The 19,244-nt window shown below is 36.0% G+C and overlaps 1 protein-coding gene across 8 annotated transcripts in view; it reads right to left on the bottom strand.

The window, feature by feature from the left end:
- Positions 1-723: 723 nt before the first annotated feature.
- Positions 724-19,244, bottom strand: part of LOC137240422 (zwei Ig domain protein zig-8-like) — a 467,000-nt gene continuing 448,479 nt past the window's right edge. For all 8 annotated transcript variants that reach the window (XM_067766657.1, XM_067766664.1, XM_067766658.1 and 5 more), the window contains 3 exons: positions 9,107-9,353; positions 4,081-4,178; positions 724-1,298 (listed from right to left, as the gene is read on the bottom strand). In XM_067766657.1, coding sequence (XP_067622758.1) covers positions 1,201-1,298; positions 4,081-4,178; positions 9,107-9,353 — 443 coding nt within the window. In that variant the 3' untranslated portion in view covers positions 724-1,200. The remainder of the gene's footprint in view (positions 1,299-4,080; positions 4,179-9,106; positions 9,354-19,244) is intronic.

Genomic DNA, 19,244 nt, shown 5'->3' with positions numbered 1-19,244 from the left:
ATATAACATTTGTTTTATCCACAATGAGATATTCTTCCTTTATTCCTTTAAGTTTACCGCGTTTGGCGGCCACCGTGGTGTGATGGTAGCGTTCTCCGCCTAACACACCGTATGCCCTGGGTTCACACCCCGAGCAAACCAACATCAAAATTTTAGAAATAAGGTTTTTGAATTAGAAGAAAATTTTTCTAAGCGGGGTCGCCCCTCGGCAGTGTTTGGCAAGCGCTCCGGGTGTATTTCTCCCATGAAAAGCTCTCAGTGAAAACTCATCTGCCTTGCAGATGCCGTTCGGAGTCGGCATAAAACATGTATGTCCCGTCCGGCCAATTTGTAGGGAAAATCAAGAGGAGCACGACGCAAATTGGAAGAGAAGCTCGGCCTTAGATCTCTTCGGAGGTTATCGCGCCTTACATTTATTTTATTTATTTTACCGCGTTTGCACAATGAAATGTGCGCGTAAATTTATACTAATTGCGTAAATGACTTTTCATACAAAATGTGACTGTTCATTTCACTAAATACATTTCTACGTTTACACACTTTATAAGGAATTTATGAGGTTCAATGAGTCCCCCTAATGTTCTTTGTGCAACAAAGTCGTTCTTTAAGTGAGGGTGTAACGGTTAGTCTACTATAGATCAGTACCAGTAATAAATTGTTTAGTTTAACCTTACATATGTTTTTACTACTCTCGAGCTAAGAGCATTTCAAAAGTTTTAATAAAATCTTTTTTCTATAATATAACTGTTTCTAATGGTCCGAAGACTTAGCTATTAATTTACATAGTAACAAAATTGGTTTCGAATAGAAAATTTGATTAAAACATGGCACATACGCCGATAAGCACCAAAATATGAACAATTTAACACAATTATTGTTTTATTTTATACATACATACATATTTACATGGAAGTTCTTATTTCATATTAAAAATTCTATAGACATTATACATCCCTTACTTTCCTCTGCTTATGCTATTTATGAACATTTAAATCTATTAACGATGTAAATTATTGAAGTACGTTTACGAAATCACGTCAGCATACGAAATGAATTCGCCAATTTAATTTTGCTTCTGATATGATTAACGGAATATGACACGTAAGCCACTTGAAGCTGTTTTCGAGCTTTATCGAATAACTCTGGTTGCTGATATCGAGTTGCTAAATTTGATGCAAGTAAAGAGTTAAAAAATAATTGTTATCGCATTGATGATCCGGTAAGAAGAAGAATAGTCACAATCCAAAAGCATTGTAGATGCGACGCTGAACTTTTTTGCATCGCCGCTGGACTTTCATCTGAAATGAAATTTAAACATAAAATAAATGTACATTTGTACATACAATAATCTCCTGTGGTCAAAACCTATAAAAATCTATGGGCACATAGAAATGTTTGAAATTGCATAAATATCATCGAACTATCCTAGTAGAATTGTCGTAACTTAAAAGTTTTGTTAACAAGGACGTATCTCAGATATTCTGTTAATAAGGCCGTATCTAAGCGAAGTCGCGAGGGTCGAGATAACACAAAATTTATACGATATTTGGAATCTTGCGATAGATTTTCCAGTGAGTTCACAATGACCTAGAAACATGAAACTTTGAACATAACTTAGGACCCTATTAGATTGCAATATTGAGGATTAAAAATATTTCTAAACAGGGCAAAGATGGAGGTTTAGGATCTAGTTTACATATAATGAGACTATCTTCATTTTCGTACTTAACTCCTAATCGGTAATTAAATAATTATATTTCTCATATACATTTTTCCCTTCGATAGTCGGTAATTATGAACAAATTTTAGGGATTCCGATATTTTTTCATTGAAAAAGTTCCACCTCTAGAGAGTAATCTCTAATAGGAAGTACAAAATAAAAGAGAAACGTGAAAATTTTACAGAAAATTATCTAGTCCCAGGCATGGAACGTATGTAAACGCATAGATTATCTATTGACGAATTATTGTAGATTAAGACAGGTGTAAACGTGGTCTACGAGATATTTATATAATCCATTTGGGGCATGTGGAATCTTGCGATCGATTTTTACATAATTTCTCATTGAGTTGGAAACTTGAAATCTTTAATATACATATGTAGTTCAGGACATAGTGACAGTGCAATTAGAAAATTCATAATAAATTTGAAATTCCGGGAACCATTTTTTAAGAAACTATCCAGTAGACTAAAGACCTGGAAAGAAGAAATTTAAACGTGGTTCAGAGTTCAATAACAGAGCTTAACACATGTGAAAAAAAAGTTTCTTTGGGTTTCGCATGGATCCAGATATTTAGAAATATAATATGGATCGGATAGAATCTTGCGATCAATTTTTGAGGGAATGCCCGTACTTAACTGGCGCTTAACCATTTAAACGGAACTTCCCATTAAGCTAAAAATTTACTACTTCATACGTCGTTAATAGCCAGAAGACAATGAATTTATTTAGCGAAAAAAGGAGTGACAATGAATTACTTGTGAAGTTCGATGTAACATCAGTGGCTTAGTGAGGTTTTCTTGCGCCCGGGGCAAAATATTCTCCCAAGTTCTTACAATTTTTTTCTAAGCCGTTATCAATGTTTAACAAATTTCCAACGTCTAAGAGAAATTCAAGTTTAAAATTAAGGTCATTTAGTCGTGTAAACCTTGTACGTATTTCTTGTTGGATACGATCGAGAACACTTTTCATAACGCGAGAAATTTCACATTCTGCGGAAAGACCAACATCTCTAGCCGATTATCCGGGCAATTTGCGGCGCCTTCTTATACATTTTTCTATATCAATATCTTATTTTTCACAAAGATTCTTAGCTTTTTCTATTGCTTCTTGACAGAGAGTGTCTCGGATTTCGGATAGTTCAGTCGCTAATGATTTCTTCTCTAAAATTCATCGCCGGATCGTGTAATTTGAGCTGAACATGTTCAATCCACCTCAAGATTTAACCCCAGAAATGAACTAATGTTATAAGACTAGAATTCAGTAATATTTTGCAACGGAATTCTTGCTTCGTTTCTGGTGTCATTTATTGTGTTAGTGTAACTCTTCTAAGAGTTCTACTACATTCTCTAATCCATCGACGATAACGCTAACCGCTTGTATTCTGGCGCTCCATCGTGTATGAGATTCACGTATGACAGTTTTTGTTAAAGCATTTTTTAATAATTCCCATCGTAACGTTGAACGTGAGAAAAAAGTTATATGCTTTCAATTATTCCACAACCTGCCGCAAGTGTTTGGGATATATGCATGCATAGATACTTTTTTCCAGAAATCAATATTTTCTAGATATTAGTTATAATAAAAATACAAATTATCTAGGAAGTTCTGCTTTACGGACCATTTGGCGCCCCCTGTGAGAAGCGCCCGGAGCAAGATGCCCCCTTACCCTCCCCCCTACCATCACTACGACAATGGTAAACATACAAGTGTACTTCTAAAAACCCATATTTTTAAGTTACCTAAAGCTCGCACAGGAGTTGAAGTTAAACCAATAGTTTCGGGATTTTTAACAAGAGCTTCGTAGGCCTCTTAACTGTTACAACTAGTATCAGACAAGTTATTATATAAGTATCGGCTCATTATCGATAGCTAACAAATATCGTCCAGTTATCAGTTTGTTACCGGTTATTGTCGAGTCATCGGCTCCTTATAAGTTTCTTATCGGCTTCCGGGTCACACATCTGTCATCGATTTTATAGTAAAGTTTAATCGGTATCTGTTTCATAAGAAACCTATGAATCGTCGATAACATATCGATAACACAGGGTAAAAAACTGTTAATACTTCGATAAAAAATCAATAATTTTTTCATAACAAATCGATAATTTTTCGATAAAAATTCGATAGTAAATCGATGATTTTTCGGCTTATTGCTTATTATCGGCATGTTCTAGCCAGGTGTCGACGAAAAGAAAAAAACTCCACCAGCTGGCGCCCGGGTCGTCATAAAAAAATCATACGATTTCGGAATTTGTCGATAGGTTCTACGTTATTTATAAGAAAGCTGGAGGGCTTAAGCCTTAAACGTATTTCAAAGGCTGCAATATCTATGACAAAAAGTACAAAAAAAAACTTACCATGTATAACAATAACATTAACACTAGCGGCCTCCGCTGTTGTCGGCATGCAGGTATAGTTTCCTGAGTCAGACGGTTGAGCATTCGCAATACGTAATCTGTAATCAACAAAAAAAATATGTGCTTAGTCAAAAGGTTAATTTTTATTATTCAAACAATGTGGCCATTTTTTTGATAGTGGCAAAAATCCACAAAAAAAATTCCTATTACTAACTTTAGTACAAAATGAATGTTAAAAAAATTAAAAAAAAAAACAATTCAATTCCTTATAGTAAGTTTAATTGAAAAAGGGAATTCCGCAAAACTTTTCAGTATCCACACCTGTGGCCGGAAATCGCATTTATGTACTTATTCCGGAATCGCTTTGTCATGGCTTAGTCAAGCGGCTAAATGCCACATCAATTCAACTCCATCGATCAAAGTATTATCTTTCACATTCCCACTGTGTGTACCCAGCATATTTACACACAAATACAATGAAATATAGTAAAATGTTTGTTTGTGTGAATATGTGCATTTGTGTGGTTTCTCACCTTTACTCAAACAACAAAGGTTCTCACTAAACAATAAAATTTTACTGAACATACAAATTACAATTAATTGATGCAATTAAATGGAGGCCCTAGATAGATTCCTTTGAATTTTAAAGAAAAACTTTAAATGGTCATACGTTGTGAGAGTTGCTGTTTATTTGTGCAAAAATCGAATATCTTCGAAACGAACAGAGCCCAAAATTTTTTTGTTTTCGTTAGTTCAATGCCGATAAATCTGTATAATTTACTCAATAAAAGTTCCGGTACTCACTGAGAAAAGGTTTAAGGAGTCAATTTTATTAAAATCGTGTTTTCTGACACAACACAAAAACAGGAACAAATAAATGCAAAGAAATAAAATAGAAACAAGTAAGGAAGGCTAAGTTCGGGTGTAACCGAACATTACATACTCAGTTGAGAGCTGTGGAGACAAAGTAAGGGAAAATCACCATGTTGTAAAAAGAACCTAGGGTAACCCTGGAATATGTTTGTATGATATATGTATCAAATGGAAGGTATTAAAGAGTATTTTAAGAGGAAGTGAGCCATAGTTCTATAGATGGACGCCATTTAGGGATATCGCCATAAAGGTGGACCAGGCCTGACTCTAGAATTTGTTTGTACGATATGGGTATCAAATTAAAGGTATTAATGAGAATTTTAACAAGGAGTGGGCCTTAGTTCTATATGTGGACGCCTTTTCGAGATATCACCATAAACGTGGACCAGGGGTGACTCTAGAATGTGTTTGTACGATATGGGTATCAAATTAAAGGCGTTAATGAGGGTTTTAAAAGGGAGTGGCCCTTAGTTGTATATGTGTAGGCGTTTTCGAGATATCGACCAAAATGTGGACCAGGGTGATCCAGAACATCATCTGTCGGGTACCGCTAATTTATTTATATATGTAATACCACGAACAGTATTCCTTCCAAGATTCCAAGGCTTTTGATTTCGCCCTGCAAAACTTTTTCATTTTCTTCTACTTAATATGGTAGGTGACACACCCATTTTACCAAGTTTTTTTCTAAAGTTATATTTTGCGTCAATAGACCAATACAATTACCATGTTTCATTCCTTTTTTCGTATTTGGTATAGAATTATGGCATTTTTTTAATTTTTCGTAATTTTCGAAATCGCAAAAGTAGGCGTGGTCATAGTCGGATTTCGGCCATTTTTTGCACCAATACAAAGTGAGTTCAGATAAGTACGTGAACTGAGTTTAGTAAACATATATCGATTTTTGCTGAAGTTATCGTGTTAACGGCCGAGCGGAAGGACAGACGGTCGACTGTGTATAAAAACTGGGCGTGGCTTCAACAGATTTCGCCCTTTTTCACAGAAAATAGTTATCGTCCTAGAATCTAAGCGCCTACCAAATTTCACAAGGATTGGTAAATATTTGTTCGACTTATGGCATTAAAAGTATCCTAGACAAATTAAATGAAAAAGGGCGGAGCCACGCCCATTTTGAAATTTTATTCTATTTTTGTATTTTGTTGCAACATGTCATTACTGGAGTTGAATGTTGACATAATTTACTTAAATACTAATTTACTGTAAAGATATTAACTTTTCTTTTAAAATTTGAATTAAAAAAAAAATTTTTTTAAAAGTGGGCGTGGTCGTTCTCCGATTTTGCTAACTTTTATTCAGCAGACATATAGTAATAAGAGTAACGTTCCTGCCAAATTTCATCATGATATCTTCAACGACTGCCAAATTACAGATTGTAAAACTTCTAAATTACCTTCTTTTAAAAGTGGGCGGTGCCATGCCCATTATCCAAAATTTTACTAGTTTTCTATTCTACGTCATAGGTTCAACTCACCTACCAATTTTCAACGCTTAATCCGTATTTGGTAATGAATTATCGCACTTTTTCGATTTTTCGAAATTTTCGATATCGAAAAAGTGGCCGTGGTTATTGTCCGATATCATTCATTTTAAAAAGCGATCTGAGATGAGTGCCCAGGAACCTACATACCAAATTTCATCAGGATACCTCAAAATTTTCTCAAGTTATCGTGTTAACGGACAGACGGACGGACGGACGGACATGTCTCAATCGAATTTTTTTTCGATACTGATGATTTTGATATATGGAAGTCTATATCTATCTCGATTATTTTATACCTGTACAACCTACCGTTATCCTATCAAAGTTAATATACTCTGTGAGCTCTGCTCAACTGAGTATAAAAAGAAGGAAATAAAAACCACTAAGGGTGTCTAAGTTTGGGTGTAACCGAACATTATATACTCAGCGTGAAAACTTGGAGCTTTCGATATGTTTGAATATTATGAAATTTAGCAACATAACGGTTGATCGTAACGGCATGAACGAATACAGATAATTATAGACTTCTATATATCAAAATGCTCAGGATGTAGAAAGGAATTGATTTAGCTATGCTCGTCCTTCCGTCTCTCTCTGCACACAATAACTTGAATAACAAGTAAGGAAGCCCAAGTTCGGGTGAAACCGAATATTACATACCCAGCTATACACTTTAAATGCTGTTGTTGTTTGTTTTGTGTGTTTAATAGTGTTACAAGGCTACGCAATAATACATATACATATCGTTCTATTCTGAACTAACTTTTCTTCGAGTTATGGCTCCCGAAACATAGAAAATTGCTTAGTCATAAAAGAGGCGGTGCCACGCCCATTTTTTAAAATTTCCTATTTATTGTTATAAATCCACTTGGTAAATGAAATACCATTGATATAAAGCAGTTTTTTGCAAAGATATAGCTTATTTTATTCGCCCACGACCCTTTTAAAAATCTTTTATATAAAATTGGGCGTGCTCCTTAACCGATTTCGTAAATTTTTCTTCATCGCATTTCTTATATTAAAGGCAACCTCTCTGCCGAATTTTATTACTATAGGTTTAACAATTTTTAATGTATGATTAATAATATTTGAAAAATTGATTTTATCACAAGGGGCGGTGGCACGCCCATTTTAAAAAATGTTTATCAAGAATCTCAATATCAGTCCACACGTCAAATTTCAACATTCTAGGTGTATTATTTACTAAATAATCAGGTTTTTTGTGTTTTCCAAAACGTTATATATATAAAAAGTGGTCGTGGTTATCATCCGATTTCGCTCATTTTCAATACCAATATATTCTGATAATTCCAGATAAGCTCATGTACCAAATTTGGTGAAGATATCTCAATATTTGCTCAAATTATCGTGTTCACGGACAGACGGACGGACGGACATGGCTCAATAAAATTTTGTTTCGTTTGATTTTGATATATGGAATTCTATATCTATCTCGATTTCTTTATATCTGTATAACCAACCGTAATCCAATCAAAGTTATAATACGCTGTGTACAAGTAATTTGATATATTGATTCCTTTGCACTCATATCCCATCGCCATTTTTACTAGAAATATTTCTTGTTATAATCCATGTGTGTCGAATTTTGTTACTAAAACAAAATGTAAACAAATTAAACATCTTTTATATAAAAGTGGGCGTGGTCCGTAACCGATCCAATCCATTTTTACTAGAAATATGTTCTACTACATATAAAGGAATGATGTGTACCCAATCTTATATCGATCCGTTAATTTTTCTCGAATTATGGCTTCCGAAACGTAGACAATTGCTTAGTCATAAAGGGGCGGTCTAACGCCCATTTTCAAAAATTTGAATGTTTTCCTATTTCTTGTTATAATTCCACTTGGTAAATGAAATATAATTGATATAAAGCTATAACAGATATAACTGGTTTTATTCGCCCACGACCTCTTTACAAATCTTTTATTAAAAGTGGGTGTGGTTTTTCACCGATTTCGTTAATTTTTCTTCGAAGCATTCCTTTAGTAAAAGCAAGCTCTCTGCTGAATGTTGTTATGATATATTTAAGAATTCATGAGCTTAACACCGGCTTATAATAATTGAATTTCAATTATTATGTTTTTCTAAGAGAAACTGAGAAAAATGAATTAAGCATGAAAACAAATACCAGCAGGATGGCCTAGTGGTTAAAGGCTACTGCAGGTTCACCATGTGATTCACGGTTCGAATCCCGGTGAAACCTTTGATAACATTACAAAATTGCCTGATGATGATTACGTTGGCGGTTTTCGAAATGGGTCCATCGCAATATGCCAGTAAATTTTTCTTTCTTTTCAGTTGTTATGATAGGTGGAACGGTTTTTGATTAATGATTAATAATATTTCTAAAATTGATTTTCAAAAATAATTTCAAATTTTTATCAAGAGTTTCAATGTCAGTCCACACATCAAATTTCAACATTCTATGTGTATTTTTACTATATAGTCAGGTTTTTTGTGTTTTCCAAAATGTTATATATGCATTTAAAAAGTGGGCGTGGTTATCATCCGATTTCACTCATTTTCAATACTTGGGTTCATGTCGAATTTGGTGAAGATATCTCAATATTTGCTCAAATTTAAAAAGCTGTTAAGAAAACTTCGTTTCAATTTTGATGTTTCACTCACCGGCTTTGCAGCTTGTCGTCAATGCCCAGCTTTGTTTCCATTGAGATTCGCTGCATATCTATTGCTGCCTCATTAGGATGCACAATAAAAGGCGTTAGTAAGTAGTGTGCTCGATACCAATAGATGGGACCGATATCCAGTTTCGCTGACAGTTGCTTCACAAGGCAGGTGAGTGTAATAGCGCTGCCCACTTTCACATAAAGATCAGGTGGACCCGAAATAATTGCTATGGCACCCGGGGTTGACACTACAAAAAATAAAAATAAAGTTTAAATTTTTATATTTGCATATTGTTTTTACATTTTTATATCGTTATCAAGGCGAAGTCAGTACCAGTTGTTACTATCCCGACAGCTGATCGCTTCTTCTTGATTATTTTCTATACAACGCCTTGTACAAAAATACGTTAGTTAATCGAAATCAATGAACTTTTTTTTTTTGACTTGACATTCTTCTGAACAGCGAGTTGGTTGAACTCGCTTTGCCACCACCTTGTATGGATTATCCTTGATCGTTATTGAAATTGAAGTTGAATTCGATTAACTGACATATTGTTTTCCACGGCGTTTTTTGTAAAACAATCAAGAAACAATCAGCAGTTGGAATAACAGCACCTGCAACTGAATTCGCCTTGAACTGAAATGCCCCGAGTGCAGAAGTAGACGAGAGTGGGAAAAGGCACAGCTTGCCATAGAACAGGGTAGCTCCTTTACTTGCGGCTCACAAAGTTCATTATTTGAGGACACTCTGTGCCCAAGTACTTTATATTTAGCCAATAATGACCCGTACCCAAAGGCCTATCTACAACAAAAACTTAAGTACGACAAAACAGGCTCACAGCGCTATATCAGCTCCAACAACAAAAACTAGATAGAGAAAATACCATGTTCTGTATAACAATGCCCAACAGAGCAAATAGCAATACATTTTTTTTTTGCTCTCGCTCTACTATAAATAGCATTTAGTTTACAGTTTTTATTCTGCTATTTGCTCCAATCTAAAATACGACGTAGCTCGTAACTTACTTACTTAATTGGCGATCACTTTTTTATGCTAGAGCTATGCTTTTTTCTCTAGAATACTTGCCACTTCCAAGCTTCTGAATCATAAAGAAGAAGGCTCCACTACAAATACCGTTTCGTTCGGAGTTTTTATTCTGATATTTGCTTGGCTCTAAAACACGACGTAACTCGTAGTATATTTTAAGAAATACTATCACTTTTTTATGCTATTATTATATATTATTATTTTGGCATTATTTGTATTAACACCCCCCTTTTTACGTGCCAAAATTGCCCTTTTTCGAAGCCATTTATAGGTTGTATAATGAGATTGGAGATAAATTAGCTATTAAAGGGCCAGATGATGAAATCTGCTGGTATAGAAAAGTGATTGTCATTACCGATTTCAAGAAATTGTTTAGCAAAAGCTTCTTCTCTCTCCGCCCTAATGCACCCCCATATGAATTTGTAGAGAACGTTAATTATTATATGTAATGCCACAGATATGAATATTTTAAGCACACATTAACTTCATCTGTGGGTGTTCCTTTATGAATTACTGGCAGAATTTGTCGAAAATGTCCAGCAAGTTAGAGAAAAGCACTACCCATGGAATGATCATTACCCCTCAAGTCCTTATGTATGCGGTCCAAACTTCCAGCGACTTGTTATGAGCCATTCCACACGATAAGATTACACGTCCTTAGAACCTCACGTTGGCCAGATCTTTTGTTTATATTGCACATCGGTTTATCAGAGGTTTGCAGAGAAATGCGAAGTGCGCTGTACGTCCACCACACATAGGGATTTCTTAGGAAGTAACTGCCATAGCGATTTCTCTCTTTGCTCCTTAGGGCAATATTAAATTTACGAAAAATTTTTTTTCGGTTCCTCCATGTGCATCTAAAAAAACCAACCCTCCCTTGTTGTCAAAAATCATTCGTTGGAACGTTTCATCTGAGACCGATGGTTTGCTCGCGTTTTTAAATGCACGCAAAACTTCGATATCATAATTCATCTCCCGTAATTGCCAGTTAAGTGCCAATTCCATAACAGGTAGTGAACTCTTTCAATATGTCACAGGCCAGCTTTTTCCCATGCTGATCTTGCGCTTTTAGTTTATTTCTTTGAATTTGTATATACATATGTATATAAATATGTATAGATATAAATAGACACAAGTTAACAAAAATGTTTAGCGGTGGCAGATTACTAAACGTTCAAAAGGAAGAACAGCCAAACCCAACTCCGCAGTCAAACATTAAAAATAAAGAAATGGAAGGCGCGATAGCCTCCGAAAAGATTTTAGTCCGAGCTTCTGTTTCAATTTCCGTCGTGCTCCTTTTAATTTTTCCTACAAATTGGCGGAACGGGACCTACTTGTTTTATGCCGACTCCGAACGGCATCTGCAAGGCAGATAAGTTTTCCCTGAGAGCTTTTCATGGCAGAAATACACTAGGAGTGCTTGCTAAACACTGCCGAGGGGCGACCCCGCTTAGAAACATTTTCTTCTATTTGAAAAAACTTGTTTCTAAAATTTTGGTGTTACTTTTCCCGGGGAGCACGCTACTATCATACCACGGCGGCCAACATCACGGCAGTCAAACATTAGCTGTTAAAATAACCTAAGTTCGGACGGCAGTCATAGTACTGGAAAATTCCATTTGTATGGTTGGTGCTACGCCGCCTCTAACCATCCTTGGAAAGTTTCTAGTGGGTGTTTCAAATTTGGTTGTGATTGGTGGATTCGTTTAGAACGCAATCTGATCTATACCTACATATGTACATACAAAATTCTGCATTTCTGTACTCGCGATCAATAAACTGACAAATATTCGGTGAATTTAATTCGTCCAGGAAATTTGCATTTAAATTTTTATTTATTTTTTATTATGCTCAGCTGAGCAGAGCTCATAGAGTATATTAATTTTGTTCGCATAACGGTACCCTGTAACGACATAAACTAATCGAGATAGATATATAGATAGACATCTATATATCAAAATGATCTGGGCGAAAAAAGAAATTCATTTAGCCATGTCCGTCCGTAAACACGATAACTTGAATAAATTTTGAGGTATCTGCATGAAATTGGGTATGTAAGTTCCTAAGCACTCATCTCAGATCGCTATTTAAAATGAACGAAATCGGACTATAACCACGCCCGCGATGGAACTTGGTAGGTGGATTGACCTTATGATGCAGAATAGAAAGCTAGCAAAACTTTGGACAATGGGCGTGGTAACGCCCACTTTTAAAAAAGGTAATTTGAAAGTTTTGCAAGCTGTAATTTGGCAGTCGCTGAAGATATCATGATGAAATTTGGTAGGAACGTTACTCCTACTACTATATGTGTTCTGAATAAGAATTAGCAAGATCAGATGACGAACACGCCGATTCTTTAAAAAAAAATTTTTTTTAGTCAAATTTTAACAAAAATTGAATATCTTTACAGTATATAAGTAAATTAAATCGGGGAAATCGGTTGAAGCCACGCCCAATTTTTATACACAGTCGACCGTCTGTCCTTCCGCTCGGCCGTTAAAACGATAACTTGAGCAAAAACCGATATATCTTTACTAAACTCAGTTCGCGTACTTATCTGAACTCACTTTATCTTGGTACAAAATATGGCCGAAATCCGACTATAACCGCGCCCACTTTTTGGAAATCGAAAATTACGAAAAATGAAAAAAAAAATGCCATAATTCTATACCAAATATGAAAAAAGGGATGAAACATGGTAATTTGATTGGTTTATTGACGCAAAAAATAACTTCAGAAAAAACTTTGTAAAATGGGTGTGTCACCTACCATATTAAGTAGAAGAAAATGAAAAAGTTCTACAGGGCGGAATCAAAAGCGCTTGGAATCATGTCAGGTTTACTGTTCGTGGTGTTACATATATAAATAAATTAGGATGATTAAAGGATGATGTGGGGTCACCCTGGTCCACATTTTGGTCGATATCTCGAAACGCCTTCACATATTCAACTAAACACTCCCTTTAAAAACCCTCAATAATACCTTTAATTTGATACCCATGTCATACAAACAAATTATAGAGTCACCCCTTGTCCACCCTTATGGCGATATCTCGAAAAGACGTCCACCTATGGAACTAAGGTCCACTCCCTTTTAAAATACTCATTAACACCTTTCATTTGATACCCATGTGATACAAATACATTCCAGGGTTACCCTAGCTTCATTTTCCCAAATGGTGATTTTCCCTTATTTTGTCTCCAAAGCTCTCAGCTGAGTATGTAATGTTCGGTTACACCCGAACTTAGCCTTCCTTACTTGTTTAATTTGGTTTCGAAAAAAAATGTATGTTATTGAGTTTCTTTTTGTTATATCCAGACTGGTTGCCACAGTGTTTTAAAAACTTTTCTTTCTGGTAACAAATCAGACCAACAGGACGGTATGCGAAAGTTTTTCTGATATAAAGAACGATGAGTAAATGCACTGAACTGAGAAATGCACTGAACGCACAAAATGTATGGCCCTCCGCTGGCTGCGCAATCACCGCCACGTACATATCATCAAGTTCAAATCATAATTAGCTGCAGCTTGGACAAAAGAAGTTGCTAACATGAAGTTTGAAATTCAATTCCTCAGAGTTTAATTCTTAAGACCAAAGTTTAAATGCATAAATACAAATTTCTAGGACAGTAAACGGAAGCATTCAAGTTTTAACTAAAAAATTAGCTTACTATAGTTCGTTAATACTATTTTGAGCTCTAATTAGTATTTCAATAAAGCCAATAAGAAAATAAACAGAACGCAAAGGTGACTACACCAACACTTTTAAATTAGGCATAATTAAAGTCATTCATTTAATTGCGATACAAAAATCATTAAAAGCTTAAAGTACCGCAAATGGAAACATCCTCCTAACTAAGGACAAAGTCATTAGTGAACAACATTAGCAGAGGCCAAAAATGTGGTCGACAAAAACAATATGCCTACAACAAAACAAAACGAAATTTCCAGCTGATAAACCGGAAACATCTTTACAGCTACGCCTACAGAACAAGTTCATTCTCACGTATGAATTGGTGGGATTAAGCAACAATCTGTAGTTGTGATGAGCAAAGCACCGCAAATAGCAAAGGTCATTGGCCAAATTGAAACCCAAGTAGAAAGAAAAATCTAAGTTTTTACGCAGCGATGTTATAAAACACAACAAATGGGGCTCAAATAACTTAATCACAGCTGTTTCTGCTATTCCAGGAATGTCTTTAATTTGTGCTGAGCTCTGTGATTCATAAAAAAACAAAAAGACATAGTTTAATTTATGCTCAAAAGGATTATTGGTTAATTTGAAGTAAAGTTTTTGAATTTGGTTTTAAAAAAGCTTAAGTCGGTGTGAGATAAAAATTTAAGTTGGCTTAACGTAACGAAAGCACAGGCAACTTCCCACTTTTGATAGCTTTAACGGTATAGTGACATAAGGTCAATGGCCAAAGGTCAATTAACGTTATGAATACTTCGAATAGTCATAAGATCAATTGGCTTTATATCCACTTCAAATGGTCCCAAGGTCAGTTCCCTTTATGACCATTATTCATTCACCTTTTTGAGCACTTACGAAATTTCCGTTATCATTACCATATACAGCACGCTACTGTTGGCAGCCATAATTTCAAAATAGTAAAAGACTTCGTTTATTTGAGAACCAACACTAACAACAACATCAGCTCTTCGAGAGAAAAGTTCTTCGAAAGATTTATAGAGCTCTACGCGTTAGCGATGGCAAGTACCGACGAATATTTCATGATGAGCTGTACGAGCTTTACGCAGACATCAACATAAACCAGAGGCTGCGCTGGCGAGGTCATGCTATGCGAATGAAGGAGCACGCTCCGGCTAAGAAAGTATTTCAGTGGACACCGGAGTTTGGAAGCAGAGGAAGGAGAACACCTCAAACAAGCTGAGAGTGCCAGGTAGAGGAAAACTAGACCTCCCTTGGTGCTCCCAATTAGCGTCAGTTATCACGATCAGGATAGCTGACGTAACTTTTTACGAACCGACCAAAATCGCTTAGTCGGTTAATTAACCTTATGACCATTTTGGAAAAGCAGGATTATCATAATGCGAATTTCTTTAATATTTTAACCATTTAAAACTTTACGCTGTGCCCGTTTCATATGGTAATAGCTTCAGTTCTTTTTATGGCCATTTGAAGGGCCATTTGTATGACCCTTGTCACCATTCCGATTTTAACATTTCCCGAATCCTATTTTTTTTTAGTTTTGGGATGAAAAATAAATAGCTACATATGTATCTACCTTAAATTATTGCAAATAACCTAAATTGCAAAAAAAGGTTTCAATGCAGTTTTTAAATAAAAATAAATGTAAGGAGCGATAACCTCCGAAGAGATCTAAGTCCGAGCTTCTCTTCCAATTTGCGTCGTGCTCCTCTTGATTTTCCCTACAAATTGGCCGGACGGGACCTACATATTTTATGCCGACTCCGAACGGCATCTGCAAAGCAGATGAGTTTTCACTGAGAGCTTTTCATGGCAGAAATACACCCGGAGTGCTTGCCAAACACTGCCAAGGGGCGACCCCGCTTAGAAAAATTTTCTTCTAATTGAAAAATCTTATTTCTAAAATTTTGATGTTGCTCTGCCCGGGAGTTGAACCCAGGGCATACGGTGTGATAGGCGGAGCACGCTACCATCACACCACGGTGGCATACCTTTTGCGCTTCCGCTTTTAATCTCTTAATTTTCAAGTATAAAGTGTGCCGTAAAGTTTTATTTGTCGCTGCCCTTGAACATTAATGCCTCAAGGTATGATCAAACAATTTTAAATAAGAGAGCAAATTAGTGTCCGTGGTGTGATGGCAGCGTGCTCTGCCTACCCACCGAAGATCCTGGGTTCACGCCCCGGGCAAAGAATCATCAGACTTTTAGAAACAAGGTTTTTCAATTAGTGGAAAATGTTTGTAAGCGGGTCAGTGTTTGGCAGTGCCTCCGAGTGTATTTCTGCCATGAAAAGTTCTCAGTGAAAACTCGTCTTCCTTGCAGATGCCGTTCGGGGTCGGCATAAAACAAGTTGGTCCCGTTCCCCCAATTTGTAGAAAAATTAAAAGGAGCAAGACGCAAAAAGGTGATTATCACGCCTTACATTATTATTAATTTTTTAAAGCAGTGGCCATTTCCTTTTATTGTAAATCAAAAGGCGTGAGTACCAAATGCTCATCATTGATGTGTAAACGTATAGTTAAACGTCTTGAAAACTAATGTTTTTGAGTTAACTAGAGCTCACCGAAGAGTTGAGTTAAAGCACAACAGACGTAAATTTACCCGAAACAAATACTTTAGGGCTTTCCGAGAAGAGCTTCCTCAGCTGATCATCTGTAACAACCGATACCGACAAGTTATTCTTCTATTATTGGCTTATTATCGACAAGGATTTTTCATCGTCGAGTAATCAGCATTTTTTGGTTTCTTCTACTTGTTATAGCCAGGTCACGTCAAATTTAAAAAATAAAAAAAAAATAAATGTAAGGCACGATAACCTCCGAAGAGATCTAAGGCCGAGCTTCTCTTCCAATTTGCGTCGTGCTCCTCTTGATTGTCCCTACAAATCGGCCGGACGGGACCTACATGTTTTTTATGCCGACTCCGAACGGCATCTGCAAGGCAGATGAGTTTTCACTGAGAGCTTTTCATGGCAGAAATACACCCGGAGTGCTTGCCAAACACTGCCGAGGGGCGACCCCGCTTAGAAAAATTTTCTTCTAATTGAAAAATCTTATTTCTAAAATTTTGATGTTGCTTTGCCCGGGAGTTGAACCCAGGGCATACGGTGTGGTCAAATTTATCGTAAAGTTTTATCCGATCGCGGGTTTGAATCGGAGCTCAAGCAGTAACAATAATTATTTTATCATTTTTATTGTTATGATAGATGTTTTCTTTATTGAAAAAATTTTTAAATTATAATAGAAGAAAGAAAAAATTTAGACAACTTGTATCATGGCAATGATGCCTTAGTGTCTTCTTTATTGACACTTTTTTCCCAGTGCTCTGGGATGTATTAGCAATTTTTTTGTTATATCGGCTTACTGATTTGCAAGATCTCGGGTTTGAATCGAGCTCAAGGCCTAACAATAATTTTTTTATCATTATTATTGTTATGATACATTTTTACTTCTTTATTGAAAATATTTTAAATTATAATAGAGAAAGACAAATTTTTAGACAACTGCCAAAGCTCGTTGTATAGATCTATTTCGGGCACTGCTAAATTCCTTCTTCGGCAACGAATTTACTTGCAAATCCTCTTATTTGCAATCCTCTGCTAAGTTCGAATCACTAAGCTGTTGAATAAATAACTCCAATATGTAATAATGCAAAATGGCCTTTATTAAAGTACTTCACAATAACACTCAAACTGTGCAACGAATAGCTTGCTTAATAACCAAACTGATTGATAGCTCAAATGAAACTCTGCTATTCAAAATAACACTGCTCTTGCTCGCTAGATAGCGTCTTAGTCGAAACTGCTTGGCAGCTCAAGTCAAACTGAATTCCAGCGCCTCTACACTTGTTGCCTTTTATACTCTTTGATTCCAACGTCCGCATCTTCTAGGCGCTTCCAGAATCTAATAGTCCATCAGCTCTCAAACTTCTCAGCTGTAACTACAATTGCACGATTTTATCTTCTCTCATTGCATACTTTCAGGAGTATCTCAGATGTATGCATGTGTTTTGTGCATTGATTCTCCGCTGCTCGTATACGTACATGGTACATATGTGTAGACGCAATTATTGTTTCGTTTGTGTAGATACATAATGATTGATCTATGTATGTGAATTCACACCACTGCTTAGCATCGGCTTAGAGATGGCAGCACTCCTTAGTGTTGCTAATATTCGTAACAATATCAATTGGCAAGAACCGCGGTGATAGCTGAATGGTTATAGCAGCGGCGCCTAAACTTTGCCGATGATGGAATTTAGCAGTTCCCGAAATGGATCTATACAACGAGCTTGTCTAAATTTTTTCTTTCTTCTATTCTAATTTAAAATGTTTGCAATAAAGAAAACATTTATCATAACAATACAAATGATAAAAAAATTATTGTTAGGCCTTGAGCTCGATTCAAACCCGCGATCTTACAAAGTAAAGTTTTTTCGGTATCTGTTTAATAACAAATCGATGAACCATACTTAAAGAATCGATAATACGCCATTGAAAACTGGTAACACTCCGATAAAAAATTGATAACTATTCTATACTAAATAAATAATTATTCGATAGAAAGTAGAGGACTAGTTGATAGCTTTTTGATAAACATCAATAGTTTTTCTATAAATAATTGACAACGTTTCCATAACACATAACATTTTGGATTCCCCTATACCATAAGCAAATTAAACCATATTTAACAAAAGTTAAAGCCCAACGGATATTCGCTACAGAGATACATACATACATGGCGTATGAGTAATTTTGAGCTGAATCTAATTGACTTAAGCATCGCTTCTGTGAAATTGCGAAACCACGTATGAGTGTAAGTTGCTTTTTGAATTCTTCTTAAGTGCGAATTAAATAATTTACCCTCAAAAGAGTTGTTACCCCATCAAATATTCTTTCACAGCCAACTCACAAACACACAAAGCAATGACGCAGCTAGAAAAATCAAACAGGTGGAAAAATAGTAGTAATGCTTTGTTTTCACTATGTCAAAATCACTGACATCAAATACTGACATAACTGTCACCATGGCGATTTGGTATCAAATGTGTTTTCATTACAGATTAAAAACTGGCATGAAGTCGATATAGCAGTGTGTGCCAAAGACTGTCATCAAATTGTGGTGTCAGTCGACTGACATCCAGTTTTCACCACTGACGTCAAACGTTAAGTAAATATTTTTGACAGCGACGGGGTCATTTCAGGACTATTTCGGGATTATTTGGGGTACCTACCGGCATCAATTCTGGTTGCTTTTCGGGTTCCGTCCGGGATCACATCGGGGTAATTTCGGGACCTTTTCGGGATCATTTGGGGTACCTTCCGGCATCATTTCTAGATGGTTTTGGGCATCCGTCCGGGATCCCGTCGGGGTCATTTTGGGACTTTTTCTCGACTAATACGGGATCATTTGGGCTACC

The sequence above is a fragment of the Eurosta solidaginis genome, chromosome 2, assembly GCF_040869045.1.
Source record: "Eurosta solidaginis isolate ZX-2024a chromosome 2, ASM4086904v1, whole genome shotgun sequence".
Classification (NCBI taxonomy): Eukaryota; Metazoa; Arthropoda; class Insecta; order Diptera; family Tephritidae; genus Eurosta; species Eurosta solidaginis.
This window is presented reverse-complemented; position numbering and strand designations above follow the sequence as displayed.